This window comes from Trametes versicolor, assembly GCF_000271585.1.
Source record: "Trametes versicolor FP-101664 SS1 unplaced genomic scaffold TRAVEscaffold_13, whole genome shotgun sequence".
NCBI lineage: Eukaryota > Fungi > Basidiomycota > Agaricomycetes > Polyporales > Polyporaceae > Trametes > Trametes versicolor.
This window is the reverse complement of record NW_007360333.1, coordinates 1,463,344-1,488,893: the sequence shown is the minus strand read 5'-3', so window position 1 is coordinate 1,488,893 and position 25,550 is coordinate 1,463,344. Positions and strand designations below refer to the sequence as shown.

At 57.5% G+C, this 25,550-nt stretch overlaps 6 protein-coding genes and 1 non-coding gene across 7 annotated transcripts; 3 read left to right on the top strand and 4 right to left on the bottom strand.

Moving 5' to 3' along the window:
* Positions 1 to 301: 301 nt before the first annotated feature.
* Positions 302 to 3,228, top strand: TRAVEDRAFT_175070 (uncharacterized protein). Its single transcript, XM_008046274.1, has 4 exons — positions 302 to 711; positions 833 to 932; positions 990 to 2,247; positions 2,304 to 3,228. The coding sequence occupies exons 1-4, from the start codon at positions 503 to 505 to the stop codon at positions 2,705 to 2,707; spliced, it is 1,971 nt and encodes a 656-aa protein (XP_008044465.1). The 5' UTR covers positions 302 to 502; the 3' UTR covers positions 2,708 to 3,228.
* Positions 3,229 to 10,331: 7,103 nt separating this feature from the next.
* TRAVEDRAFT_53371 (O-acetylhomoserine ami) lies at positions 10,332 to 12,375 on the top strand (the record flags this gene model as incomplete). The annotated part of the gene is made up of 13 exons (XM_008046273.1): positions 10,332 to 10,366; positions 10,430 to 10,544; positions 10,607 to 10,632; positions 10,694 to 10,736; positions 10,791 to 10,918; positions 10,980 to 10,998; positions 11,057 to 11,075; positions 11,129 to 11,338; positions 11,398 to 11,505; positions 11,562 to 11,805; positions 11,880 to 12,079; positions 12,141 to 12,241; positions 12,304 to 12,375. 13 exons carry the CDS (start codon positions 10,332 to 10,334, stop codon positions 12,373 to 12,375), a joined length of 1,320 nt encoding a protein of 439 aa, XP_008044464.1.
* Positions 12,376 to 12,743: 368 nt separating this feature from the next.
* On the bottom strand, positions 12,744 to 13,518 carry TRAVEDRAFT_24307 (uncharacterized protein; the record flags this gene model as incomplete). Its single annotated transcript, XM_008045810.1, has 3 exons — positions 12,744 to 12,948; positions 13,014 to 13,231; positions 13,288 to 13,518. 3 exons carry the CDS (start codon positions 13,516 to 13,518, stop codon positions 12,744 to 12,746), a joined length of 654 nt encoding a protein of 217 aa, XP_008044001.1.
* A 154-nt stretch (positions 13,519 to 13,672) lies between these two features.
* On the top strand, positions 13,673 to 14,228 carry TRAVEDRAFT_31937 (uncharacterized protein). The gene is made up of 2 exons (XM_008045864.1): positions 13,673 to 14,033; positions 14,087 to 14,228. Exons 1-2 carry the CDS (start codon positions 13,832 to 13,834, stop codon positions 14,143 to 14,145), a joined length of 261 nt encoding a protein of 86 aa, XP_008044055.1. The 5' UTR covers positions 13,673 to 13,831; the 3' UTR covers positions 14,146 to 14,228.
* A 316-nt stretch (positions 14,229 to 14,544) lies between these two features.
* Positions 14,545 to 14,633, bottom strand: TRAVEDRAFT_t221. Its single transcript has one exon. It is a non-coding gene; the product is annotated as a tRNA-Trp (tRNA).
* A 2,346-nt stretch (positions 14,634 to 16,979) lies between these two features.
* On the bottom strand, positions 16,980 to 20,491 carry TRAVEDRAFT_53369 (uncharacterized protein; the record flags this gene model as incomplete). Its single annotated transcript, XM_008046272.1, has 22 exons — positions 16,980 to 17,117; positions 17,534 to 17,644; positions 17,697 to 17,732; positions 17,788 to 17,795; positions 18,743 to 18,800; positions 18,856 to 18,883; positions 18,943 to 18,955; positions 19,007 to 19,053; positions 19,115 to 19,221; positions 19,276 to 19,315; positions 19,384 to 19,399; positions 19,456 to 19,492; positions 19,546 to 19,586; positions 19,637 to 19,662; positions 19,714 to 19,739; positions 19,808 to 19,825; positions 19,888 to 19,897; positions 19,954 to 20,010; positions 20,069 to 20,110; positions 20,166 to 20,179; positions 20,242 to 20,320; positions 20,379 to 20,491. The coding sequence occupies 22 exons, from the start codon at positions 20,489 to 20,491 to the stop codon at positions 16,980 to 16,982; spliced, it is 1,065 nt and encodes a 354-aa protein (XP_008044463.1).
* Positions 20,492 to 21,238: 747 nt separating this feature from the next.
* Positions 21,239 to 24,871, bottom strand: TRAVEDRAFT_175066 (uncharacterized protein). The gene is made up of 5 exons (XM_008046271.1): positions 24,267 to 24,871; positions 23,634 to 24,209; positions 22,714 to 23,583; positions 22,165 to 22,660; positions 21,239 to 22,112 (listed from the first exon to the last, which is right to left on the bottom strand). The coding sequence occupies exons 1-5, from the start codon at positions 24,792 to 24,794 to the stop codon at positions 21,481 to 21,483; spliced, it is 3,102 nt and encodes a 1,033-aa protein (XP_008044462.1). The 5' UTR covers positions 24,795 to 24,871; the 3' UTR covers positions 21,239 to 21,480.
* Positions 24,872 to 25,550: the final 679 nt, after the last annotated feature.

The window sequence follows — 25,550 nt, the reverse complement described above, 5'->3', positions numbered from 1 at the left end:
GAGTGAGCGCAGCGCGAGGACGAGCGGGGCGGGCGAGGGGAGGCGTGCCTCGGAAGGACGGCATTACCGAGCGGCGGGGCAGGCGCCGGGGGCCAAGCAGCCGGATCTGGCGGGGGCTGGGTACGGGTCTGGGGGTGTTTGGCGCTGCTTGGGGGCAGCGAGGGGTGGTGTGATGGGAGATCCCGATTTGGCGAAGGGGTCGCCGGGGGTGGGACCGGCCGCTGGAGCGTATATTATGGATGCGGCCCCAGCGCGGATCTGAAATCCCAATCCCATCCCCTCCTCCTCCATCCGTTTCCGAGTTCCCGTCCTCGCTCCTCCGTCCCCTCTGCGCACCGCGCACCCACTCCTTAAAGTCCTCGCACTCCCACTCGGCCCTCTAGACGTCTCCCGTGTCCCGCCATAGACTTGCGCTTAACGACCGATCTCCACTCGCACGACGACTTTCCGCCAACCCAGCACCGCGACGGCAACTTCTACTCCCCCGAGAACTCCCTCTGCGATGGCTACTGCGCAGCCGATCTCCTTTCAATCTGCTGAGCAGCAGGACTTCAACATGGGCTCGGGCTCGTTCACTGGGACGAACGGGTCCTTCAACCCCTCCTCATACACCAAGCACCTCATTGGCTCCCCCTTCTCATTCCGAGGGGGCTCGTATGGCAGCCGCTTCTACCCTGGCATGTCCCCTGGGCAGCTCCTTGGGCCATTAGAGTGAGTACTCATATCATCTTTCGTCTCGTTTGCGCGAGTGCAAGGTCGCTTGACCAAGCCTCACGCGAACATCCTTTTGCAATATCCTACTTCTACATATATGCTGACACATCCACTCCAGTCCGAACGACTTCAAGTTTGGCAAGATGTCATCGTCGATCGAGAGTGACAGGGGCTCCATAGTGAACGCCCTCCATGTGTTCGACAGGCAGGACGAACTTGTACGTCGATCATTTTGCTTTCCTCCCGACCTAATCCCTGATATGGTGGCGTCGCAGGCGCGAGACTACACTTGCTGCGGTCTGAACTTGAACGACTTGCATGCGCTCGTCGATCACTTCGAGGAGTGCCATGTCGTCGTCCTCGACCCATATGCTCCCCAGCAAGCCATCGCACAAGCGAACGGCACGTCCTCCCACCCTGCGTCTGGCGCACAACGCTCGGTGTCGTACTTCCCCGACGCGAACGGTGTGCCTTCGAACCAACAGTCGGGTCCTCAGCAGCAGTCAATATCATACCAAGGGTTTGATCCCGATGATATGGAATTGGATGTCGACCAGAACCAAAGTGCGCCGTCTTCCGGAGCGCCTTCGCCTCCCGACACTCCCGTGTCCACTCCCCTCAACTCCTACCCCTCGTACTCCCACTCTGCGCTCCCCTCCCCCGCGCTTGCTCACGCGAGTCAGCCGGCGTCGCCCATCTCCGCGTTTGACACGACCACCGTCCTCCCATCTCGCGCTCACCACATGAGTGGTTTCCGTTCGAGCGTCGGTGGCTCCGGCTCCGGTTCTGGTGCACGCGCTGAGGACGCGTTCAACGCGTACGCGGGCTACTCGGACTACTCGAGCCTACTCCCCGGGACCAACCCGCTCGGTGGCGGCGCGAACACTATGTTCATGCAGCAGCAGCAGAACCAGATGGCGAACATGTCTCTTGGCCCTATGAACGGCAACCAGGCGTCGTGCGCACCTACCGCGCTGCTCCTGTCGAACAGTGCTGGAAACACGCCTGACAGCACTCCCGCGTCGTCCCGTGTCGCGTCGCCCATTCCGGGCAGCTCGACCACGTACCGCAATGTCGCTCCATCTGGTTCGCAGAACGCGCAGGCATCATCATCTGGTGCGTCGTCAAGTAACGGGTCTGGCTCGAACCCCGCGAGCCCTTCGACGCCCCGCGCATCCACCACCCTCTCGCGCCCCGCGTCATCGCTGCTCCTCTCGAAGCCGTTCCGCTGCCCCAAGCCGAACTGCAACAAGAGCTACAAGCAGGCGAACGGCCTGAAGTACCACATGACGCACGGGTCTTGCAACTTCGCGCCCCCCAAGGATCTCGAGCACTTGCAGGAGCTCCTTGCGAGCAAGCGTAGCGAGAAGGCAGCGAAGGCTGGCGAGAACGGTGCGGTCGCGACCGAGGCAGAGGTTACCTTGAGCGACGCCGAGTTGAGGGAGGTCGAGAAGGAGGCTGAGCGGAGACTCAGGCCGTATGCTTGCGGTGTTGGTGACTGCCAGAGGAGGTACAAGAACATGAACGGCCTAAGTGAGTATATGTATGCCCCCCTTAGGGCGCAAACAGTCACTAACGAACATTTACAGGGTATCACTACCAGCACTCTGGCGACCACGGCGCGATCGGACTTGCGCTTCTTGCGAGCGGGCAGCACGAGTGTCTCCAGCACAACAAGAGTCACTCGCGGCATGCGACGCCCTCGCAGCCCGCGACCCCTTCGCAGCCGTCGCCTCGCTCGCCGACGACCCCTTCTAGTCAGTCGTCGTTCGCGCAGCAGCAGTCGTCCGCGTTCGCACAGCCGCCGACCTACCAGAGCGCGTCGCTCAACCCGCCGACGTACGCGTACCAGCCGAGCGCGAGTCAGCAGTTCGCGCAGCAGCAGGCGGCCCCGCAACCCCAGCAGCAGTACACCCAGGCCCAGTCACAGCCGATCCCGCAACAGCAGAGTCAGCACTACTCGGCTCAGGGCTTCAATATGATGCAGCAATAATCGCCGCCGTCCGCTGCTAGCCCTCTTCCTCATGTGTCCCGATGGATTGCTCCGTGCTCCCGGCTACCCTAGACATCAACCGCTCTCACGTCCGTCACTGCACGACCCGCCCGCCCTGGATCCCGGCAGGCGCAAAAAAGTACAGACACAGCACGCGTCAGCGGCGTACATAATGCAGTCTCTCTCATCGCGCGTCCGTCTCTTCCCATCCTTGTTTGTGTCCGTTCGCCTCTGCTCCATGATGATTTCCCTACTCCGTGTTTTCCGTCTGTCTCCCCTCCCAACCAGTGTATAATCGATAGTTTCACTCGTTCGCGTTCGTTCCCGGCGTCCCGGTCCCAGTCCCGTCCTCTCTGCTCTTGCACTGCTCGACGCTCACATATCCCGGTCGAGCTCCATGATTCTCATTACACTCCTCCCCTTCACCCCGTAATATAGCCGCCCCTCCTTCCTTCCCTTCCCCGCCCCACCCACGTTCCCACTCCATCTCGCGCTCTTCTTGCTGGTTCGCCCGTTTCGCCCCCCGCTGCTGGGGTCTTATAATACTAGTGTGTCCACTACGATGACTCTCTCTATCCCCTACGCGCGCGACCGTACCGTTTCGAATCCGCTCGTTACGCACGCGCAAAAAGTACATATCGCACTCAACACGACACATGAAAAAGTAGGGTACGCTAGCGCATTACGTGGTCTCTTCTCCCGTCTCTCCGTCTCTCTGTTTTTCTCGATATCTGTCTACGTTACGATACATGCACGGCCATGGGGCGCGCGCGGATCGAGCGACTGGTGCGCGTCCGCGGCGCCCGCCCTCCCCGACCCCTGTACGCTATGTTACTGCCAGCTCCTCCCCGCTTGATGCAATGGAGTAGATGTTTTCCATTTTGAATCGGTGCGCCGTGTGTGTCGAGCGATTGGTTGTTCCAGTGCCAGACCCCAAGGGCGCAGAGTGAGAACGGGGGCGTCGGTGCTATCGCGCTGCCTGCGGCACGACGCCCCACATCCGCGTCGCGCGCACCGCCCGCGCTCCGCACGGACCCACTCGCGTCCTGATCTCGGGGCGACTGGATCCACTGTACGCGAATGTGGGGGGCTAATGCGTCGGGGGTAGTCGCGGTCGCGGGCGTCCTGTGCGTTTTAGTACTCAGGGTCGAGGGGTCGGGGAAGTGAGGTACGCCGTGTAGAATGAAACGTTCAAGCTTGTTCGACGTCGACGCGCCAGGGGGCGCTAGGGCGGAGAGCAGCCTGGTCGCGCTCGCACACTGAGAGGGACGGTCGATTCAGGGGCAGCACGGCGCGCCGCGGGGGAAGCCGTCGACATCGACATCGACCATCGCACCGCGCGACAGCACCCAGCAGCGTCCTCGTCTCCGGCTTCGTCTTCGAGTTCGCTCTTGCTTCGCGCTCCGTATGTGCAGATTGCTGCGGAGGAGACTCGTGGCAGCACGTCCCCGCTGCACCGCTTCCGAGTCGAACCTTCTGACTTCTGCCTGCTGTCGCCCGTGCCCGTTATTAACGTACACGCTATCTGTGGGAGATCGCACCACCATCGAGCTCGAGAATCCGGATAGCACCAGGCTCCAGCATGCATTGACACCTCGCGCGTAAGTCGCCAACGGGCAATGACAATGGGCGAGTGGGCCCCGTGCACGGCGCCGTCGGGTAAGCGCGATCGATAGCGGCAGCACATCGCGTCCCGACGACCCGCGAGGACCGTCCCGTCGTCGCGTGTGCCGCGCGCGGCTCCCCGAGGCTCCTTGCGGTCGGCCCTCAGGGAACGCTGCTTCGCTTCGCAGGGTTCGCTGCGTGCCCCGGCACGGCGATCCTGCAGGCTGCGTGGCGTGCAGAGCGTAGTCAGATGGCGCCACAGATGAGATGGGGATGAGGAAGAGGAGGGATCGGCCGGATGGGGCGTGTGCGGGCACACCCGCGTCTTCGGGCGGATGGTCCGCGACGCCGTGGCCCGTGGGTGCGCGATGGGTAGGTGCGCTGCCACTCTGGTGTTGCGTCGCAGTTCAAACTCTGCGTGTCGTCGGGGCGGCGACCGTCGTCGTATCGACATCCGACGTGTAGCTCGTGGCGCGTCCGCGTTCGGGCGATCGCCAGGGAACACGAAGGCGAGAGTGGCTCTACGGACGGCCGCGGCAGTAGCAGCGACGGCAGCGGTAGCAGGGCGGCGGATGCGACCGCGAAAGGCTGAAGCTTCAATCCGAATCGTCCGCAGGCTCCTAGCTAGCCCCAGCGTAGTACGAGATCCATGCGGCGACAGTGAGAGACTCGGACAGCGGGGTGCGCGTCGGCCGCGTGCTGCGCAACGTGCCCGGACGCGTGTCTGGCAGGTGGGAACGACGGGCGCGAGGCAGTCACGGGGTCCATGCACGAGAACGCAAGCCAGCAGCCGGGGAGACGCAGAGAGGCAGGCGGAGATGCGAGCCAGAGTGACGGCGGGGGAGAGCGGGAGCAGTGTCGAGCGTCCGATTAGGGGCACAGCGGAGTCGAAGCGGGATGCGCGCGGGCAAAGTCAAGAGGACGCGTCTCATGTCCCATGTCCGGGGATGCTGATGAAGGGCAGTCCCGCATCGGGCAGCGCAGGCGCGAAGAAGTGTGCGCGTGCACGTCCTTCTGTGCGGAGAAGGCGCGTGTCGGAGCGGAAGGAGGCGTACTGCGCGGGAGGAGGTGGGGGCGCGCCTGGGAACGCATCAACACGCGTGGGGCGAGCGTGGACGCGAGCGCACAGGAATGCGCGGGGAGCGATATGAATAGCGGGCGGCGCCGAGCACACCCCATCGTTCGGGCGAAGTTGTCAGATCGCGCGAGAGCCTCGGGCGCAGCAGTGCGGGCGTGTGAGGAGGGGGAGGAGATGGGCAAGATGGGTGAGATTGGGGCCGGCCATCCCCAGGATGGGTGGAACGCATCTGCCATGGCAGGACTGGGGTCAGAGCAGGAAGCGGTGGGGGTGCATGTTGTGCGGGAAATGGGTTGAACCATGGATAGAGAAGGGGACAGGTCGTGGTACCATGAGAGACGCGGATGCAGTAGCACAACAAAACAAGCTCGTTACAGCACCAGGAGATGGAACAGTGATCACGAACATAGTCATATTGGAATGGAAGACCATCCAGAGCATGAGCGTGAGCCAAGACGAAGGCAGTGAGACAAGCAGAAGTCGTATGTTCACGATATTGAAAGCGGGTGAGGCGAGTGTCTTGTAGTCGGTGGGCAAGGGGAGCAGTGGTATTCGACCCCATCTTGCACGTTGAGATTGAGTCGAGTTGAGATAGACTTCTATCTCCAAAGATGGAATCTAAGGGGTTCTATCAGCGAGGCGGAGCCGCACATACTCACCTAGCAGGTACAGTACTGTCGGCTTCTAGCGCGGATGATGCGACGAGACCGGAGGTACAACCTCGGGCGTTAAACAGGTTGATACTAGCAGTCGAAGCCCCGGAAGGTTTGAATTGGGCGGTTTGATGTAGCGTCGGAGACGGCTGGGAACGACGCGGCCCTAAAGGTTGCGGAACATGGATTTGGAGCGGAGAGAGTGGCTGCTTTCTTTCCGACGGTTTTAAAGGTAGTCATTTGTCCACGGCATCAGTTGTAGGGCTCTGTAGATGCAACGGTACGCACCTGGATCGCATTACGCCCGCGTTCCCTGCGTATGGGCGAACACCTACGGTTCAGATAGCACAAGAACGATGTCGACATGCAAAACGAATCCCGGTGTCCTCTTTACTGGCGCCACGCGTCGTTCCAACTACAGATGCGGAGGGTTTTGCGAGCGCCGGGTCCTAAGCCCACATCCTATGGGAACGGGGACGGGCAAAAGGTTGGAAGAAGGGACCAAGGACGGTCGACGAAGAGCATAGGTTGAACCCTGCAGCTGTAAATCGTCACAAAACCGAATCGTGCATTGAACACGCTTGCACGTCGTTGCGGAGGACTATTGCGTATCTGCTAGACATACATTAGTTTCGCTACGGAAGGGCTAGTAGACAATCATGGCGAACCTGCTACCAGACAAGTCGGTGCTCTGGCATGACGTCCAGGCCGTGGTATTACGCGCAGCACACATTCCATACCTGCGTGTTTGAGCTTGGTGATGATTGAGTCCTGATAGTGTTGACATGTAGAACGGACGTTGGTGCCCTAGTTGCGAGCGCCACGCGTCGTTGCATGATTGGACAAGTAGACGCGTTCTGCACGAGAGTTTTTGCAGCGCGCGGTGCCCTAAGCCAAAGCGCAACATTGGCATGAGACAGTGGATATCGACGGTAAGAAAGGTATATCGAGACACACCTAACGGCAGATTGTGTGCCCCCGCACCGTCGACTGCAAGATGTCATTAGTAATTGTCGAGGAGTACCTGCATCCGATGGGGCATGCAGCGGCGGTGGAGCACACGACCATATATACAAGGGCCTAAGGATATGAGTTCTGCTGATTGTGTTAGACCGGGCACGGGAATGGGGTGACGGTTCGGGAGTAGAGTAGAGGGGAAGAGTTAATTGTCGGGCGTTGGTGGCGCCCTTGACATAGCGTCGCGAAGAAGTTGACATGTGGATATAAAGCTACTAAAAGGATGGACAATGCAAAGATGTTGCTCTGAAAGTATATGGTGTCGCATATACGATCTTCAACATACAATGAAAAAATAGAAACGCGCCCCAGGTGTCGAAGCACCATTCAGCGCCACGCGATGGGCCAGTGAGTATTGAAGAGCCAACGCGGAGGCACGGCAATCTATAAGACAAGACAAGTAGAACCAGAGACCAGAAGGGGGGAGTCTACAGAGAGGAGGATGGAGGATGGGGGGGGGAGGAGAATAAGAACAGAAAATTTCTGGGTTCTGTGCGTCCGAGTAGGCGAGGCGGCTACGTCGGCACTCTCCGGCATTATTGCCTTTTTAGGACAGAAGTGTGTAGTTCGGAGGTGGCGGCGCCTCAGGCTCCTACCCATCCGCCGTTTCGAGGTAAGGGGATAAGTCCTGCAGCGTACACAGGCTGAATTCCGACATACCGTATGTTCAGCGCTTACCACTGTACTGTATCACGTGCACACTCCTTTGAATCTTATTTCCCCTTACCTCTCCACGGCGGCTGGCACCAAACGTCTGTAAACAACGGGGCTCGGTGATGTAGCGCCCACATCCGACCCCATTTGGTAGGCCATCAACTAAGGGCGCTTCCGAATTCTCGAAATTCTCGTTCTCGCGTGCCGTCGCGCGAGGTCGCGCGTCGTGCACACCGCGCGCGCAGCGAGCTCGCGGCTCGCCCTCGCCCTCGCCCTCGCCCTTCCACAATTTTTTCTGACTTGACTAGCGTGCACTTTGCTATGCCCGGCAGCATTGTACAAGTGGACTGCGCTGCGCATTTTCTTTTCCCCGATGGTCGAAATCACCTGTCAGTAGTAGTATTACCTCCTCTTGCTTCAATCCTTGGATTGACCTGTTCTCAGCGTTGGTACGACCCCAATGAATCTCAAAATCTATTCAATTTGTGACCTTAACAACGTTTTACCACATTCTCGTGTGCGCGCGCGGCCGCTTTCTCAACGTGCACATGAGTAGTACGCACTATTACACGCTAGTACCTGCACATGCCCCAAACACTCGCGCCGCGGCGGTGTGAGGCCTCGCGCGGACACATTCACGTCCGATTCGCATTGTAAATTTACTCAAGTACGTCCCGAGCAGGATGCGGCTGCTTTAGTTGGGTTTGTGGTGACTCCGGGTACCATGTTCTGGCAAGGTAGTTCAGTGACTGCTTGCCGAGGTTGTGTTGTGTGCAGAGTCCGGAACCCTCCAGTAGCCCCGCGCACGCGTACAGACTAGCTTGAAATGAATATACCTCTACACTTCACGTGCTAAATGTCAGGAAACATGGGACTCGAGCCGCGAGCTCGCTGCGCGCGCGGTGTGCACGACGCGCGACCTCGCGCGACGGCACGCGAGAACGAGAATTTCGAGAATTCGGAAGCGCCCTTAGTTGATGGCCTACCAAATGGGGTCGGATGTGGGCGCTACATCACCGAGCCCCGTTGTTTACAGACGTTTGGTGCCAGCCGCCGTGGAGAGGTAAGGGGAAATAAGATTCAAAGGAGTGTGCACGTGATACAGTACAGTGGTAAGCGCTGAACATACGGTATGTCGGAATTCAGCCTGTGTACGCTGCAGGACTTATCCCCTTACCTCGAAACGGCGGATGGGTAGGAGCCTGGCGGCGCCTCCGTCTCCTCCTTCAAGTTGAACTTCACTCTTTCGACACCAACCTCTGATATTTGCAAACTGTCTGTCGTCAATATTGTGACGTGGAATCAGCGTCGCAAGCTCTGTGCCCCTGTCCGCGGTTGTTGTTAGATACGACGCTGAAAGCAACGTGACAAGTTTGGCATGCTGATGATGCATCGTTCAAGTCGCCAACAGAAGTCTGAAACAGTAAGAAATGCTTTCTCCAGTTTACACCGTTTCATTCCTGAATAACATGCTACCTATAATCAGAGGATCGTCGAACCCGCCACATGCCCCGGGCTGAGCTCAGGTTCACCGCCAGTAAGGTTCAAATGCCGAGCAGATGCTCCCAGCCAGGCATCCAGTGGCCTGCATGATGAACTAAAGTAATGCCACCGCGGTACTATTGACTCAGGCACCGTTATAAACAGTCTCCGGAGGTATCGTGATCCTCAACAGCTCCCAACGGTTCAAAGGATGGCAGAACTCGTACTGCTGACCAACTCACTTAGTTTGCGCCAAAGGGAGTGACTCTTTAGCAGACGCCCTTTCCGCACAAGCAAGCGGTGCGCTACGCTGCCCCGAATACCACTGGGTCGTACGCTGCCGTTCTCAGTCTACCCGGTCTTCTCCGAGGCATGATTCTTCCCATACTGCAACTTCTCACACTGGATCTCCTCGTGTGGCTGAGAACACCGTACAGAACTGTTCAACATGAACTGATCGGAAGTACGAGGTCTGTGCTGCTTGCCTGCGTAATGTCTACCGATCTGACAGGTTTGGATGACAACAGCTCCCCGGATAAAAAATGCTGGAGTTGGTTGTTGTCAAAACGGGTGTATGCTTAGGCTTCCCGAAGCACTGACCGGAAAGCAGGCATCACGAAGGGTTCTTATGCCGGTTGCGTTTTCCCGCACGGAAACGTGACCTCCTTACGCATCTTACGGAGACATCCGCGTTGCCACGTCTGCAGACGTGCATGGCGTCCGCGCCTATCCTCCGAAACCTCACGATTGCAGAGGAACTCTCTGTATGTGCCAGTCACTTCCGTCGTGCATTGCATATAACTGAGACGCTATGGCGCGAGTCACCCATTGGGAGGCGGCACGTCTCGGAACGGCTCCCGGCGGTTATGGAACAGACGGCTCGCGTTGCAGCTTGTTACACGACGCGGCCGCTCACTGGTGACGCTTCTCGTCCACATCCTGCCCACAGAAAGGGATGTGGGGTGCCTCTTCCTCCGAGTTTCTCCATGCTTGCAATCCAATAGCTAGCATCACGCCATGGTGGACGCCTCAACCCCCGCGCCCTCCGGTCCTAAAGGTATAAAGGCCCGTCGAATTGTAAGGGCAAGGGCACCGCCCTACAAACCAGCCCTGCCCATATATCACTTGCAGCAAAATGATCCCCACATCTTCCTCTACCAGCTTCTACAAGTGAGTTGTATTCCCTCCCCCATGATATTGGCTGCGTGTTGACTTTTCACTGCGAAACGTCAGGGAGCCCGAGTTCGAGACTATCCAGCTCCATGCTGGACAGGAGGTCGACTCTGCCACGAACGCACGTGCGCCGCCCATCTATGCCAGCACTAGCTTCGTCTTTAACAACTCCAAGGTATGCCATCTACGCCGTTTCCGCATATACCGCCTTTTTCTCACCGTTGCCTCGCTCGACAGCACGGCGCGGATCTGTTTGGGCTGAGGTACGCCGGATTTATTGCCGTGTCTCTGCCCAACCGGGGTCGCTCACCAACGCCTTCTCAGGTCCCTCGGTAACATCTACTCGCGCATGGGCAATCCCACCGTGGTCTGTTATGTGTTCTTTCTCTGCAATGGTCACGGGCTTACATCAAGGTCGTAGAGTGTATTCGAGAGACGCATGGCAGCCCTGGAAGGCGGCGTAGCGGCCGTCGCGACCGCGAGCGGTCACGCCGCGCAATTCATGGCCATCGCCGCTATCTGCCGCGCAGGGGACAACATTGTCTCGTCGTGAGTTTGCGCTGGTTTATGAATGAACTGTGTATCGGCTGAACTGTACCTTGTCTTCCAGGTCCTATCTGTATGGAGGAGTAAGTAACTGACTCTAAGCATCGTCCTTCCGAGCTCATCGTGCTGATTACCGGTCAGACTTACAATCAATTTAAAGGTGCGCATACAAACCCGTCTTGGAAAGTTCCCTGCTCACGTTTCCAATCCCAGTCTTCCTCAAGAAGTTCGCTATTTCCGTCAAGTTCGTGCACGCTCAGGACCCAGCAGCGTTCGCGGCCGCCATCGACGAGAAGACCAAGGCGCTCTATGTAGAGAGCATCGGGAACCCCAAGAACACCGTCGCACCTCTCCCGGAGATAGCCAAGGTGGCACACGATAACGGCATCCCGCTCATTGTCGACAACACCTTTGGTGTCGGCGGTAGGTCCAAGTCCTTGATCGTGTTGCCCATATACTGATGAAGCATACAACCTGAACAGGCTACCTCATCAGACCGATCGAGCATGGCGCCGACATAGTCACTCACAGCGCCACGAAGTGGATTGGCGGGCACGGCACCGTCCTTGGCGGGGTCGTCGTCGACGGCGGTACGCTCCCCTTCCCCCTCCCCTCTCCCTACACGCTAACTCGTACGCGCGCACAGGCAAATTTGACTGGGCAGCGTCGGGCAAGTTCCCCGACTTCACCGAGCCCGCGGAGGGGTACCACGGGATGCGCTTCACCGAGACGTTCGGGCGCGCGGTGCTCGCGGTAAAGTGTCGGCTCGACGTCCTGCGCGACATGGGTCCCTGCATGGACCCCTTCGCGGCGTTTCTCCTCCTGCAAGGTCTCGAGACGCTCAGCCTGCGCGCGCAGCGGCACTCGGACAACGCGCTCGAGCTCGCACGGTGCGTTCCTTCCATTTCCCGTTCTCCAAGTATTCGTGGGACTGGGTGCTGATTAATGGCGGGGCGCGCGGCAGATGGCTAGAACGCCACCCAAAGGTCGCGTGGGTCTCGTACCTCGGGCTGCCCACGCACGAGTCGCACGCGGACGCGCTGCGGCTGCTCCGCGTGCGGCGCGCGTTCGGCGGCATGCTCACGTTTGGCGTGCGCGGCGATGCGCAGGTCGGGAGCGAGGTCGTCGACAAGCTGAAGCTCGCGAGCAACCTCGCGAACGTCGGTACGTCTTCTCCATTTCCTATTCGGCAAATAATGGGGTGCTGATGGATGTGCTGCGGTAGGGGATGCGAAGACGCTGGTTATTCACCCGGCGAGCACGACGCACCAGCAGCTGAGCGCGGAGGAGCAGCTCGCTTCGGGGGTGACGCCTGACCTCATCCGGGTGCGCAGTAGATTTACCCACCGCATGCTCCTCCGCCATACTCATGTTCGCTATTGTCCCAGGTGTCCGTCGGCATCGAGAACATTTCCGACATCATAGCGGACTTCGATAACGCACTGAAGGTCGTGCCGTAAAGCCGGACACGCGAAGATCGGGGCGGACGTGCAGAATTGTATTGAGACAATGAGACACGTAGTGAGACAACATGGAGTGGGGCCCAGGATACAACAAATAGATAGGAAACAAACAGATGAGTAGCGGTAGTAAAAGCAAGCGACAGCCTAGGCTCGTGCACGATATACGACATGACGATACACTGCGAGGGGAGGGAGCGCGTACTAGCGGGGAGACACAAAAACAACGACGAAAGCCCAGAGCATATGGAAGGGCGAGAGAGGGGGTGTCAGCAGAGGGAGGATGATTGAATAAGTAACGGAGCATGCAGGAAAGGGGTGTGAATAACAGAATGATAACCTCGATGCGTAATGTGACGCATAGCCCGCTATTGGTAGTCGGCCAGATCCTCACAGTCGGCCAGTGGCACCAGGCCCTCGGCGGCAGCGTAGTAGTCGAGCTTCGGGAGCACGACGGTGGGGACGACCTTGATCTCGTAGAGCGCAAGCTCCGACGCGGTGAAGGCCTCCTTGGAGTAAACGAGGTCCTTTACGGCGCCGCCGTCTTCCTCGAGCTCGAGCTCAACGGGAATGCTGTGAGGGGAGGGGCCGAAATTTAGCCACCGTGCGCGGTCTCAGGGGGGCCGGACGGAACTCACCATTGGACGATCTCGCCGCTCTTGGCGATGATGTCGATAACGGAGGGGAATATTTTGAGCTCGTCGGAGCCCACGAGGGTAGACTCCTCAGAGTGGGAGTCGACGGAGGGAGCGGACTCCACCGAGGCCTTGTCGGCGTCGGCGCGCCGCTGGAGTTCCTCCTCGATCTCGTCGACGAGGGAGGTATGGATGTCCTCGGAAAGAGGAGCGAGCACGCGCTGAGGGGGGCAGTCAGTAAGGCGCGGCGGGGGCAGAGTAAGCAGTGGCTAAATACCGGAAGGCTTTCCCGCGGGCGACGCTTGGGGAGGTCCTTCGCCCGAGAGCGGCGGCTGCGAAGGCGGTTGGCGTCGGAGGAAACAGCCCCCGGCTTGTGCCCGCTGACGATCTTCGAGATGGAGGACTTGACCTTCGCGGCCACAGGGGCGACCCGACGGGCCTTGACAGCGTTCACGGACGCCATAGACCTGCCAATGGCAGCAGTAATAACGATGGCGAAAGAGACCATGGCGGTGTAAGTGAAAGGCAGGTGTCAAGGTATAGGGGGACGTCGAGAATGGTGGGGGACTCTGGGGCTCCGGAGGGAGGCGCGGCCGGGTCTTTATACGGGGCGGGGACGGTACCAATCGCGTTGGCGCGCAACTGTGAAAAGGTGATCGGGGGGACGGTATGCGAGCATTGCCCACGACCCAAAGAGAACAATGGCTTGATTATGAGGCTAGTCAAAGCGGCCCTCATGATCGCTGCTTTAGAGGTAACATCAAACTCTACGTCCCTCCCCCCAGGCTCGGCGGACCATCGGCGTGACTGGCTAAGAAACAATGAACAGCCAGCCCCGCAATAGGATTGCGTCGGGCGGGATTATCTTCTGCCCATCATCAATGTCGCGTTACGATAGCAAACCCCAAGCCCACACGAAGGGCCCGATAGAACACGAGTCAGGCATTGCGACAAGCGGGGCCCTTGGATTACTGCGCGGCTCTTTGTCCTCAGCCTTGCTGGAAGTATCTATCCCTCAGGTCTTTCAGACGTCAAAAGAGTGATAAGTCTATATTGAGATTAATTGCTTGCACCTCGTTTCAGCAGACTGGAAGTCTATTGCATGACTGTGTCTGATTTCTCCACATCCCGCTAGCGGTGGCCGCCCTAGGATGCGGCGAGTTGATGACGTCCGGGACATTGTTCTCTGCAGCAGAGTTCGCCAAGCATGAAAGTCAGATGCTCCGTTACATGCTTGGACGTACTTGAGAAACACTTTGAGCATGTGTGCCACTGAAAGAGTCAAGGCGAAAACGGATGCCGGCAGGGGGAAGACGGTCGTTCGGATCATAGACGATTGGCGCTGGGACTCACAAATGCAAATAACTGCAACTTTAGCCACCACCCACTCTCTAGGAAAGTGGCGGCACCGCGTGTTACAGGCTTGCTGCGGGATGCCAAATCCCAAGCGATATGCCGCCTCCAGCTCTGACAGTCCATATCAATATTACTGTATGCTCTGCTGCTACGGAGCTGAGCGATAAAAACAAAAATCTGAACCTTGCCCGGATTGAACGGACGACCTTGAGGATACTCCAAGAGAAAGCTCTGGAATCTCACGCGCTACCACTGTGCCAAAGGTTCATATTGGTTTGAGCCTTAACTCCGTATATGATCATTAATGAACGTTCGCAGGCCTTCATCGACAGCACCATATCCATACACCTTCAAGCAACGACCAACGCACTCTCTAAGCCTCGTTCTAACATCGACCTCCGGTATGAAATATTCGAGCATCTAGCCCCATTGCCGCTTGGGCTGATTTCGCACCCTGGAAAGATGCGCGAGCATGCATATGAGAGAAGGTCAGTTTTGCAAAGGCACTGGACACTCTTGAGGGCCGCTTTAACATGCATATGTCGAGCCTTCGCGGAACCCGCATCGAGCGTCCTTCGGCGAGCTCTATATGTTGGCCTACTACATACCTCTCTTCTGTCCCTCTGGAGGATTCAAACGGGCTGTAAAACCGACGATCCCAGACAGTCACTGCATAAACCGCCAACGCCGTCCACCACGGACGAGTGAGTGCTGGTGAGGAAGGGAATGAGAGATAATGGGTAGCCGCCTAATACTGGCCGTTGAGAGACTAAGTAGTTGTAAGTAGGCACGGTAAGCCCTACTTAGTGTAGTCAGAGTTGGAGCTACACCGCGCGAGATGGACTAGCGGTGCATGGTGTCCGGGGTGCCAGTTGGCCTCGCACAGGCTAGCGTTCGTGTGCCACGGGCTCCGCTCGTCCTACCTTGGAGCTACACAACGCGTCTGGTTGCAGCTTGGCCTCGTCTCTCTTTTCTACGCCACGTAATATCTTATACGCGTGGGTAGCAGCCTCGTTAAATAACCCTCGAACTCTCATCGACAGCCCTATACGACTACGATCATACCACCCCAATCGACTGCACTCGTCCTTCACCCCTCTCGGAGGTCTGCAGGTCAACTTCCACGCTCTCACGAACAGTCCCCTAGACCTCAGACTTCTCCAAAGCACGAGGACATCAAGCGTCCAGCTGACCTCGTTCTTCCTGCTTTGTTCTGCTGGTACATGCAGCGCGATCTGGCACGGAAGGTGCGGAGACAGATATCAGCCTATATGTATCTATGGTGCGTCCGTCCTCTATCTGTACAGCAGCTAACAACACGACACATTTCCCAGGTGGCGGATCCTCAGCTTCGTCGGGGAGTTCAAGGTAAGGTGATACGGCCTGTGCCGGCTGAACTATACTCGCCCCACAATGAACGTTGAGCATTGCCTTTCAGGCCGAGGTGCGTATCCAGCCCTTCTGGGCTCGTCTTCGGTGTCGGCGCCGAACTGTGTTTCATAACTGATTGCACATTTCAGGCTAATATCTAAAACACAAAACATTGTGGCTGGGGATCTGGATAACCTCAGGGCGGCGCCGCATCTAGCGGCCTCAGCGTGGTACGCATTCTCTAAGTCGCCCCGGTAAGCTCAATTCCATCCTCGCATCCTTAACTGACGTTCACGTCCAGTAACGGTTCTGGGCTCACAAGTTCTCAACACAAGGCGGCAGCCAAGAGCCTTGCCGGTCAAGCGAAGGGCGGTGACTCCGGGTCGTTGGAGGGCGGTGAATGCGCCGTGCCGTGTCGCGCAGGGCGGGTCATTGGTCTAGAATGGCCAAGTTTCAGGGCAGTACCGATATGTACGCGTAGTAGTGAAAATAAATTATTTGTAGCTATAAGTATCTGGTCCAGAAACGTCGACTTCTAGCTAGGAGCAGGCCTAGAGTGATCAAGGCTCTTTCCTGATGTGTCCGCCCGCGGGGGGCTCTAGCGGTCTCTCGTTCGCAGCGCGACTAGCCTACCTAGTGCAGAGTCGCAGCGCGCGCGCGGCGTTGCCTCGCGCGATGTTGCTGCAGCTCTGCTATACGATATCGTCCTCACTCGGTGTGTATTGAGCTACCAGGTCTCTCCGTAGATCGTGCAACTGCATTGCTAGGCGGTCCAGCTACATCCTGAAACTACCTGATACCCGGTAACGTCGCGCACTCTCAGGTAAATTTGCACTACCATACCCAGCCCGCTAAGCACTAGTCTTGACCCACCTTTGTAGCACGATCACGCCACAAGTGTACTAGAAGAGGGTTTTACGCAGTGAGTGGTGCGTCGCGTCTGCAAAGATACGTGGGTGCGGTCACCTACGACTCGAACTCGTGGTACACCTGATGCCACGCTAGAGTACCCCGTTCGTGTTCCCAGAATTGCTAGTCAAGGGGGTCTGATAACCAGAACCTTTGGCTACTTCCGCCATATTATGATTTACAGCTAGCTCAGGGTCCGGGCCATCCACGAGTCAGACATCAATGTGTAGTATCTAAGATATGTGCAAGCAAGGGCGCGTGCTTGCGTGCCCCGCCACGAGAACCCCCACATCCATCGCATGTCCCGAGACAGGGCCTTCAACTTCTGCCATGTCAAACTGACAATGCACCCTTCAGGTCCAGCACCGATTCATCGGCTATCGAATGGTCCTTGCCGTCCGTCATAACCTCGGTGACGGTGGTGACCTTGATGTTGATCGGGCCTGCAGATGACACCGAAGACCATTGAGCCTAGTACGCACCCGCGATGAGCCGCTACACCCGAAACGCCGCTCACGGTCATCAGCGAAACCGCCGGACGCTCGCGAGCACTCGGGAGCGCTTGGGAGCGCTCCCAAATGGCGCGATCACTCCCAATTCGAGGCCATGGTGTAGGAGGTTTCGCCCTGTCTCGGCAAACCCCCAGGAGCGCTGCCAAACCCCCCGAGCGGTCGCGTCGTTTGCGAGCGAACGCGCCATTGGGGAGCACTCCCGAGCACTCCCAAGTACACCCAGCCATTTGTATTAAAAAAAGAAATGATATTCCCATTCGAGCGTTCTCGAAACAGGCGGACACGACATCTACGATGAAAGCACTAATTGATTGCGATGTACTAATACAACATGCAGGCCGCAGACTAGATATTGCACAAAAAGAGAAGACTAACCTCGCTGCTCGGGGAGGGCGGCACAGGCACGAATGCCATGCGACCGTTGATATTCCAGTGGTATCCATGCGCACCTGAACCAGCTTGGAGACTCGGGACCATGAGAACGCACTGGGAACAAGGCGGTTAACACAGAGTCATCTCTGGGAAGTTAAAAACTTACGTGGACTCGGATCGCGTATGACGAAGGTCGAGCAGACTATGGAGCATATTAAATCACAGCTCCGCAAGTTAGAGGGGGGCTAAAGACGTACCGAAGTTCCTGATCGTTGGGCGGTGTCATTGTTAGCGTTGTGCCACGCATATAGCTTGTTCATCGCATGTTAGCTGAGTTGAAGGGCGAGATACGGGACGTGGGAATGAAAAGTGAGACTCACACCACAAAAGCGAATATCAGTCCACAAGATTTGGTGTGGCCGCATTTACCCACCTGTTGGACACGTTAGCGCGAGCCTGCAAACGAGCAAAGGAGCGGACGCACGCGGAGTCTACTAGATGATGGACAAGGAGTGGAACTCACGTAGAGTTGCACAGGACATCCGGCGGGAGGCGGGCAAGATGGCCGAGGCGAGCCCAGAGCGCAAGCGATGGAGGAGGTAAGAGGAAGAGGGGCAACAGAGGAAGAAGAGCCCCGACGGAAGCCTTATGTAGGAGTCGAAATGGAAGGCGGCGCGGGACTTGAATAACTGACATCTGGGTATCCCAAAGAGGTCCTCTTGCCGCTGGATTCGGTCATTGTTGGCGTCGGCTCGTGGAAGTGATGTTTGAAGGGGTGAAGTGGTACCTTCGGAAACCTGGAAAGTACTCCTGGGTATTTGGGAGCTCATGGAAGTGCTTGGGAGCGCTCCCCAACCTAGGACGGGCGCCAAATCCTTGGGAGCGTCGTGCGGTTTCGCTGATGGTAGGCTGCAGGTAATGAGTTCTTACCGACTGCATGCCCCGGCTCGCTCTCCGAGTCGCGTGTTTCATCAACCAGGGCGAGCCCGAGCGGCCCTGGGCGGGCCACTTTTGGAGGTCGGAGCACCGCGACGGTGCGTCGGGGGAGAGATAGTCGCGGCAGTGGTTGAGCCTCGATGGAGGTTAGTACTTGCACAAATGAACGCACGGAAGATAACGCTTACTCTGCAAGGAGTGACACAGCATACACTAATGCGTCGAAGGGTATAGGTTTCGGTCAATGTTTTCTCGTAGAAGGAAAGATATACGCACGTTGAGTCGCGACGATGTCGACTGCGACGCAGACCCGGCTCTTAGACCAGACGATCGCCTAGAGAGCAGTCAGTTCGCTCAGCCGTATGTTACAGACCAGGTCCTGTACTCACAAAAACCAAAGAGAGCAGACTTGTAAAGCTAGAATGGAGCTCGTATAGGCACATGGAGATTGAAGGCGGACAAATCTTTCCGCTTACAATATTAGCAGACCTGGCACCAGTCAGCCCATCGTGAATGATCTCAAGTTATTGATGGACTTACCTGTGTTCCATGTGTAGGTGATCAGAACTTTGAGAGTGTGATCCGTCCTGAGATACGCGCGTTTAGTGGACGATCACATGCGTAAGAGGTGAGATATGTAAAACCTACTTTTCAAAGTCTGTCCGCTTACGAAGCAGTCGTAATCTGTGAATGAGCGCACCCGCAAGCAATGCACTTGCCACCATAACTGCTGCTGAATGTGCGACGCCGAGTAGCTGCGAGCTCACAGGTCAGACTCGGCCGACGTAGTTCATGGTTCAAAGACTGACCCGGGTCTTCCTGACCACCTCGGGGGTGCGCGGTAGGTATCTGACGGTCCACGGAGATAAGTATATGCCTGCGTTCCCGGCAGTTATAAGAAGGCAGGAGCAACTGACAATAGGACCGTGGCAGCTGCAAAAACAACGAAACAGTGAGCGAGGCCGGAAACATTGCGTCGGTCTACTCACCAATAGCAGTCCCAAATTGCCCGGCAGTGAGTATAGCCTTATGTGCTACTTCAGTACCTGCGAAGAAACATCTGAGGTGTGTTAACTCACAGCACCAGCAACGATCATAAGCCCATGATACGTCGGCCACACTGTAAAGTTCATGTCAGTACAGCGCCTCCAAGTGATAACGCTGGCGTACTGAGGTAGACACGTCTTGCAAACAGGCTAACCGATAGATCAATGAGTGTTCTGCAGACTGACAACAACACGACATACCTCTGAGTGAAACAGAAAATCACTGCCTGCAGAGAACGACAAGGGTTTAACAAGGGCTCCGAAGAGCTTGCCAGTAAGCATTCATTGGACTCACTGCAAACACGTTCAGGATCTACCGAATGACATGGCATGTAAGCAGGTTGACACTCGGGGTACATACAATGATTCACGTACGTCCATGGACCTGCATGTTCTCTGTTAGTAACTGTGCCTAGCATGATTGCGAACCACCGGACGTACCAGCGATTCTTCTCTGGGATCATGTCGAGATATCGATCGAGCACGAGAAACTCGTAGCTACATAATGCCAGCCGCAAATGAGTCCAGCTGTCCGAAGAAGTAGCGCTTAACACACCTCGCATGCATACACAGCACACTGTGGATAGTTTCCAACGCACTATTCCTATCTGAGCTTGGAATTCGCAAAGGCCACTACCCACGTGAACACGCACAGGATGATTATGATCTATAGTACAACGGCGTGGGTGAGATGTCGCTCGCCTGTACGACGCCCGAGATGCTGCGTACCAATGGTTTCAATATCCGCGTCTGCTCTTTCTGGTATATGCAGAAAGTGTACGTCTGGTGCACGGTCATCCCGTATAGTCTGACATAAAGCAAGAGGTCAGAGCATGAATACCCGACCATATGATGGTCGTACGGACATGAGGCCCAGAAAGGTGCCCAGGAGCAGTGAGCCGAGGTTTCTGAACTGCTCGAACTGGTCGTCGGTGGAGGTGAGGAGGCCATCGGCAGTCGAGGTAGTGTTGGACACCATGCTGGTCTATGGAACGGCGGCTGCAGGACATGGCTGCACGCTTTATAGGCATACACTAGCGTATCAAGATGAGCGATGAGTACGGATAGTCATCATCGACTGACCGTATGCCACCCATGATACTTGGAGAACGGCGGCATTCTCTAGACATCCGCCCAGTGCGTGAGAGTCGGGCGAAGCAGCCGCGGAAGGCTCGAGCGGCGTAGGTGGACGAGGACAGTGTCGGAACCTGTGTAATGCGCGATCAGAATAGAACCAAGCAATGTCGAGAGAAACCACCTTACAAGGCGCTCAACATTCGCCACTCACGAGTCGAAAACACATCTTTGAGCGTACTTGGGAGTGCTCTCGTAACCAGCAACCCTAATAGCCATCTGCTCGTTGACGTACACAGTCAATGCGGTCTCCTCGTGTGAGGAGTTCCTGTGAGACCATAGTACGCCGGACATGGTGCGGCGGAAGCGGAGCAAGTACTTAGTGGCATTCCGGATACACCCAAGTTACTCGGCATCATCTGTCACATTGCGGTTTTCCATGTACGCCGAGACGGATATCTCCGCAGAAACGAGTAGACCCAGACCGGCGGATGGTAGGTAACATCCATTTTCAGCTCACGCACTTTGGATAAGAAGGTTGGATCAGTGGAATTGGGCGGAGTAGAATAGTGCCCCACTTACCCCGGAAAGTATCCCCAGCTGCGACACGAGTCGCTTCATCCCCCAGATCACACCGCGGCCGTTAGATGGAAAAGCATGAGATAGAAATGCATGGTTGGATTAGGAGCTACGTAACATGGAGTCTAGCTATACCACTACCGATACAGCGAGCCATCAGTAGTACATCGCGTCCGTGAAAAGTCGTGAATGCCGTCGCAGACGTGGAGGGGACATCTAGACAGCGAACAAACGGACTCAAAACAAGCACACAGCATACATAGACGACGACGACACGAACCAGCGTTACGAGGCGACATAGCGAGGCACACAGGCTTACGCCGGCCGGCGCGCACCCAGACGCGACGCACCCCACTTCCTCGCGGGCGGGGTGACGGTCTGGAACCCGTCGTCGTCCTTTGAAGGCTCCTTCGCAGGATTCGGGGACGCAGGCGCCTTCGCGGCAGGCGGGGGAGTCGCGGTGACTCTCGTAGGTGCAATGGTTGCGGGGGATGCGGGCCTCGCGGGAGTGCTGTCGCCAGCTCCACTCTCTTTGGCTGCCTGGCGTGCGCGCCAACCACCACCTCCACTGCTGGCGGCGGAGGCGAGGGCACCCGGACGGTACTTCGGAGCCGGACTCTCTGACCTGTCGGGCGTAGCAGAGCGAGCAGGAGGCAGAGCGCTGGCTGCTCCAGGCCGCCTCCATGCCGCTGCCTCGGGTGCAGCGCGAGCGGGTGCGGCGGCAGGGGTAGGTGCGGCGGCTTGCGCTTTCGCGGCTTGCCGACGTGCCATCGCCTCGTCCTCGCGCTGCTGCTGGCGGCGAGCGGCCTCCATCGCCTGTTGGCGCTCTTCTTCCCGCTCCTTGCGCTTGGCTGCGGCAGCCTCCTCGTCCGCGCGCTTCTTTTCCTCGGCGGCAGCACGAGCAGCGGCTTCCTCCTCTTCTCTGCGCTCCTCTTCTGCGATGCGCTCTGCAGGGAGACGGATGAACATATGCGTGCACAACAAAAGAAAAACACAAACCTGCTTCCAAGCGAGCCTCCTCCTCTTCCTGCTCCCTCCGAATACGCTCTTCCTCCTCGAGGCGCTGGTACTCCTCCTCGCGCTCCTTGAGGACGGCGGCGCGACGCTTCGCCTTCTCCTCCGCCATCTTCTTCTGGGCCGTTGCCTGCATCTTGGCGAACTCCTCGCCTCTGCGGGAGTGGATGGAGTCCTTGAGAGTGTTGTAGTCGTTGAGCATCCGCGTCAGGCGGTGCTTCGTCTCGACGTCCTGCAGGTGAGCGGCGCGGCTGGCCTCCAGACGAGCTTTCTGCGTCGTCTCGAAGACGGCGCGGTCGTTCGCCTGCTGCACCTCGTAGTCCTTGGCGAGAAGAGGACGCTCCTCCTTGCGGTACGCACGCTCGACGTGATCGAGGCGCTTGGTAAGGACACGCATGCGCTCGTTGAGCTCCTTCTTCTCCTTCTCCAGCTGCTCGACCTGCATACGCATGAGACTGTCGGTGTTGAGGCTCTCCATATCCTAGCAAGGCATGATCAGTAGCGATCCGTGCAAAAACTCGCGGGAAATCTTACCGTGATGTCGACCTTCAACGTGCCCTTCTCCTTCAAGCTCTGGGCGAGCTTCTTGGCCTCCTCGACACGGATGTTCTCGATCTCCTTCCGAGCACGCTCCACCTCCTTGTTGCGCAGCTCCTGGGCGGCACGACGCGCCTCCTCCTCTTGCTGGCGACGGAGGATTTCAGCACGGCGGCTGGCCTCCTCCTTCTCCTTGCGGACAGACAGCTCGGAGAGCAGCTCACGCCGACGCGCAACGAGCGCGCGACGGACCTGAAGCGCCTTGCGCTCGGCCTGTGCGGCGGCAGCAAGGGCGGCAAACTTCGCTTGCTGCTCTTCCTCGGTTGGCGGGGTGGGAGGGAATAGAGCAGCGAGGGAGTTGTGGAGAGTGATCGCGACGTCGCTTAGGCGAGTGCGCACAAACTCCGAGCTGGAGGGCTGCACGGCGCTGACGTTGACCATGGACGTCGACGAGCTGGGATCCTCGACGGCAGCGAAGGCGCTGTCGGTGAAGGTGATGCTGCCTGCGGCATGGTCGACGCGCACGTTCAGCTCACCGCGGCGAGCACAGCCCATTACGTAGGCCTCAATTTGCTCATTGTCGTAGGAGCCGGTGCCTTCGACAGCAACCTCGCGCAGGGGCGCAACAAGCTCGAGCAGGTTGCTGATGTTGATGGTGGTGTAGACCTGAGACAGCTGAGAGAGAAGGCGGGAGAGAAGGGCATGTTGGAGGAGCGGGACGTATGAAGAGTAGGACGAGTCGGCGGCAAGAGATGTCAGGAGGGGTGCAACAGAGGAGCAAAGCGTGAGGGGGTCGAAAGTGACCTCGAGGACGTTGTACAGAGACTTCACAGACTCCGGCGAGAGTTTGAGCACGTTACGTGCCAACTATCGCCAAATGTCAGTGACCAAGCCGCCAAACATAAAAATAGACGCACAGCCTCGCGCAACAAGCTAGCTCTTGTAGGGGTCTTGGTGAGTCCGAGCAAGGATGACAGCCTGGCACCCTTGCCCTTCATCTCCTCGGCTCCTGCTTCGCCCTGGATACCGACCGGAACGGCAAGCGCGCTGACAAGAACCTGACCAGCTAGCCTGCTCATCTCCTCCTCCGACTTGCCACCGATCGCAGATACAACCGCGTAGTACCGGCCCCAGGCAGCAGCGTGATACAGAGCGTTTCCGCTCATGAGGAAGATCCTGGTCAGCTTCTCGTAGTAGTTGGCCATCATAGAGGGCCGAGGAGCCTTCTTCGCCATAGTGAGCAAATTGTGGACATCCTCGACTGAGCGGAAGGCCTCCTGCCAGAGCTCAAGTTCTACGGAGGTGTTCAGCTGGGCGAACCGTGTGTCGAGATGGTGCTGCAGAATATCGGGGTCCGAGAGGTTGATGGCATGGGGCTGGTGGGCGTATTTCGCGACGTTGGACAAATGCAGGCGGAGAGTCTCGCAGAGGCGGCGGAATTCCACCTTACGCTCGTGCTTGAGGCAGAACTTGAATGCCTGCTGGGCGATTTGCTATACCGGCAAAATTGTTACGTCATGTAAACATTCATCGGGCCTGCAGGCACGAACCTGGTAGATGGTCTCCAGCCGGGCATTGTTTTTGAGGGTCTCGAGAGCGGTACGGTAGCTCTCCCAGAGGAACTTGAGCCAAGGAGTGACAAGGGCCCGATCGGTCCTGTCCTTGCTCTGGTCTCCACTCACCGCGCCGAGAAGGATGCTCTCCGGGGTCTCGCTGGCCTCAAGATCATCGACGTCGACAGCTACAGCCTTGTCGGCCTTCTCCTGCGCCTCCTGCACCTTCGCATCGGAAAGCTGAATGAATCGGTTAATGACGACCTCGATGGACGCCACGCTCGTATTTTGGGCAATGTTCTTGTACTGCATGAGACCCTCCTTTGCCGTACGACCCTTCCGCAAGTCGACGCAAAGTTCAATGAAGCGCAGCATGATAGGTTCCAGGGAGGCCAGAGGTGTAGAGCGGAATCGCTTCGAGGAGAACATCTCAGTGAGTGATTGCAGGGCGGCATGAGTCTGGCCGACGGAGACAAGGCCCTCGGCCTGCTTGAGGACCGTCTCGGGTTTTGAGAACGGTGCCATGCTGGGCAGATTTTGACGTAGAAGTCGTCGAGAGCGTCGGAGACGGCGAAGGTGGCGAGGATGTCGAGGACGACGACGAGGGAGGGGCAAAAAGTTGCGGGCTGCAAGTCAGACTCTGTCCCAGCTTCGCTACCGAAAGACAAGGTTTATCAGATCCTAACTCCGATCACCTAGGCGCCGTCACACAGGCGCCGTGCCGTATCACTGTACATAATAATAAGTAGCGCCCATTTCGGTAGGGTCACCTCTGGTCATCTCCGCACATTAGATGATTTTACTCATGAAGTTGTATGTATGTACTAGTGGCACGGAGACTTCGAGGCTTCACAGCTAAGTTTCACGGCCGAAGCTGCCACTGGATCACTGTACTACAGGAGCTTGTAAATGCGGAAACGAGGATGGCGGGTCACCTCTGCAGAAAGTCCTAATGGGGGCGATATATGTATCCGATGTCCCGCAGAATTCACGATCCATGCACACCTTGACTCCCTCACTGTACGCTGGACAGAGTATAAGTAGTCGCTGCCGCTCAATTAGCCGACGCTGACCACATCTTACCCGCCACTTTCATCGTTGTACATGTGTCATCTGAGAACGTGGTTGTGCAGGACGCCACACCGATAAAGTCTACTAGGTGTGCACTTCCTACACTTCCAGTTCAGCGACGCGCAAAGGCAGGTATTCCGATTTCTCTGAACTTGCGTGGTTTGGCTATGAGATCTTTGCTACAGTCCGTCATTCGGAACGCAGAGCATG

Coding starts and splice junctions, on each gene's coding strand:
- TRAVEDRAFT_175066 (XM_008046271.1), bottom strand. CDS start 24,794: ATGGCACCGTTCTCAAAACCCGAGACGGTCCTCAAGCAGGCCGAGGGC. Junction 24,210..24,266: donor GGCTGGAGACCATCTACCAG/GTTCGTGCCTGC, acceptor TTGCCGGTATAG/CAAATCGCCCAGCAGGCATT. Junction 23,584..23,633: donor CTAGCTTGTTGCGCGAGGCT/GTGCGTCTATTT, acceptor ATTTGGCGATAG/TTGGCACGTAACGTGCTCAA.
- TRAVEDRAFT_31937 (XM_008045864.1), top strand. CDS start 13,832: ATGAACAGCCAGCCCCGCAATAGGATTGCGTCGGGCGGGATTATCTTC. Junction 14,034..14,086: donor AGTATCTATCCCTCAGGTCT/TTCAGACGTCAA, acceptor TGCTTGCACCTC/GTTTCAGCAGACTGGAAGTC.
- TRAVEDRAFT_175070 (XM_008046274.1), top strand. CDS start 503: ATGGCTACTGCGCAGCCGATCTCCTTTCAATCTGCTGAGCAGCAGGAC. Junction 933..989: donor TCGACAGGCAGGACGAACTT/GTACGTCGATCA, acceptor GTGGCGTCGCAG/GCGCGAGACTACACTTGCTG. Junction 2,248..2,303: donor CAAGAACATGAACGGCCTAA/GTGAGTATATGT, acceptor GAACATTTACAG/GGTATCACTACCAGCACTCT.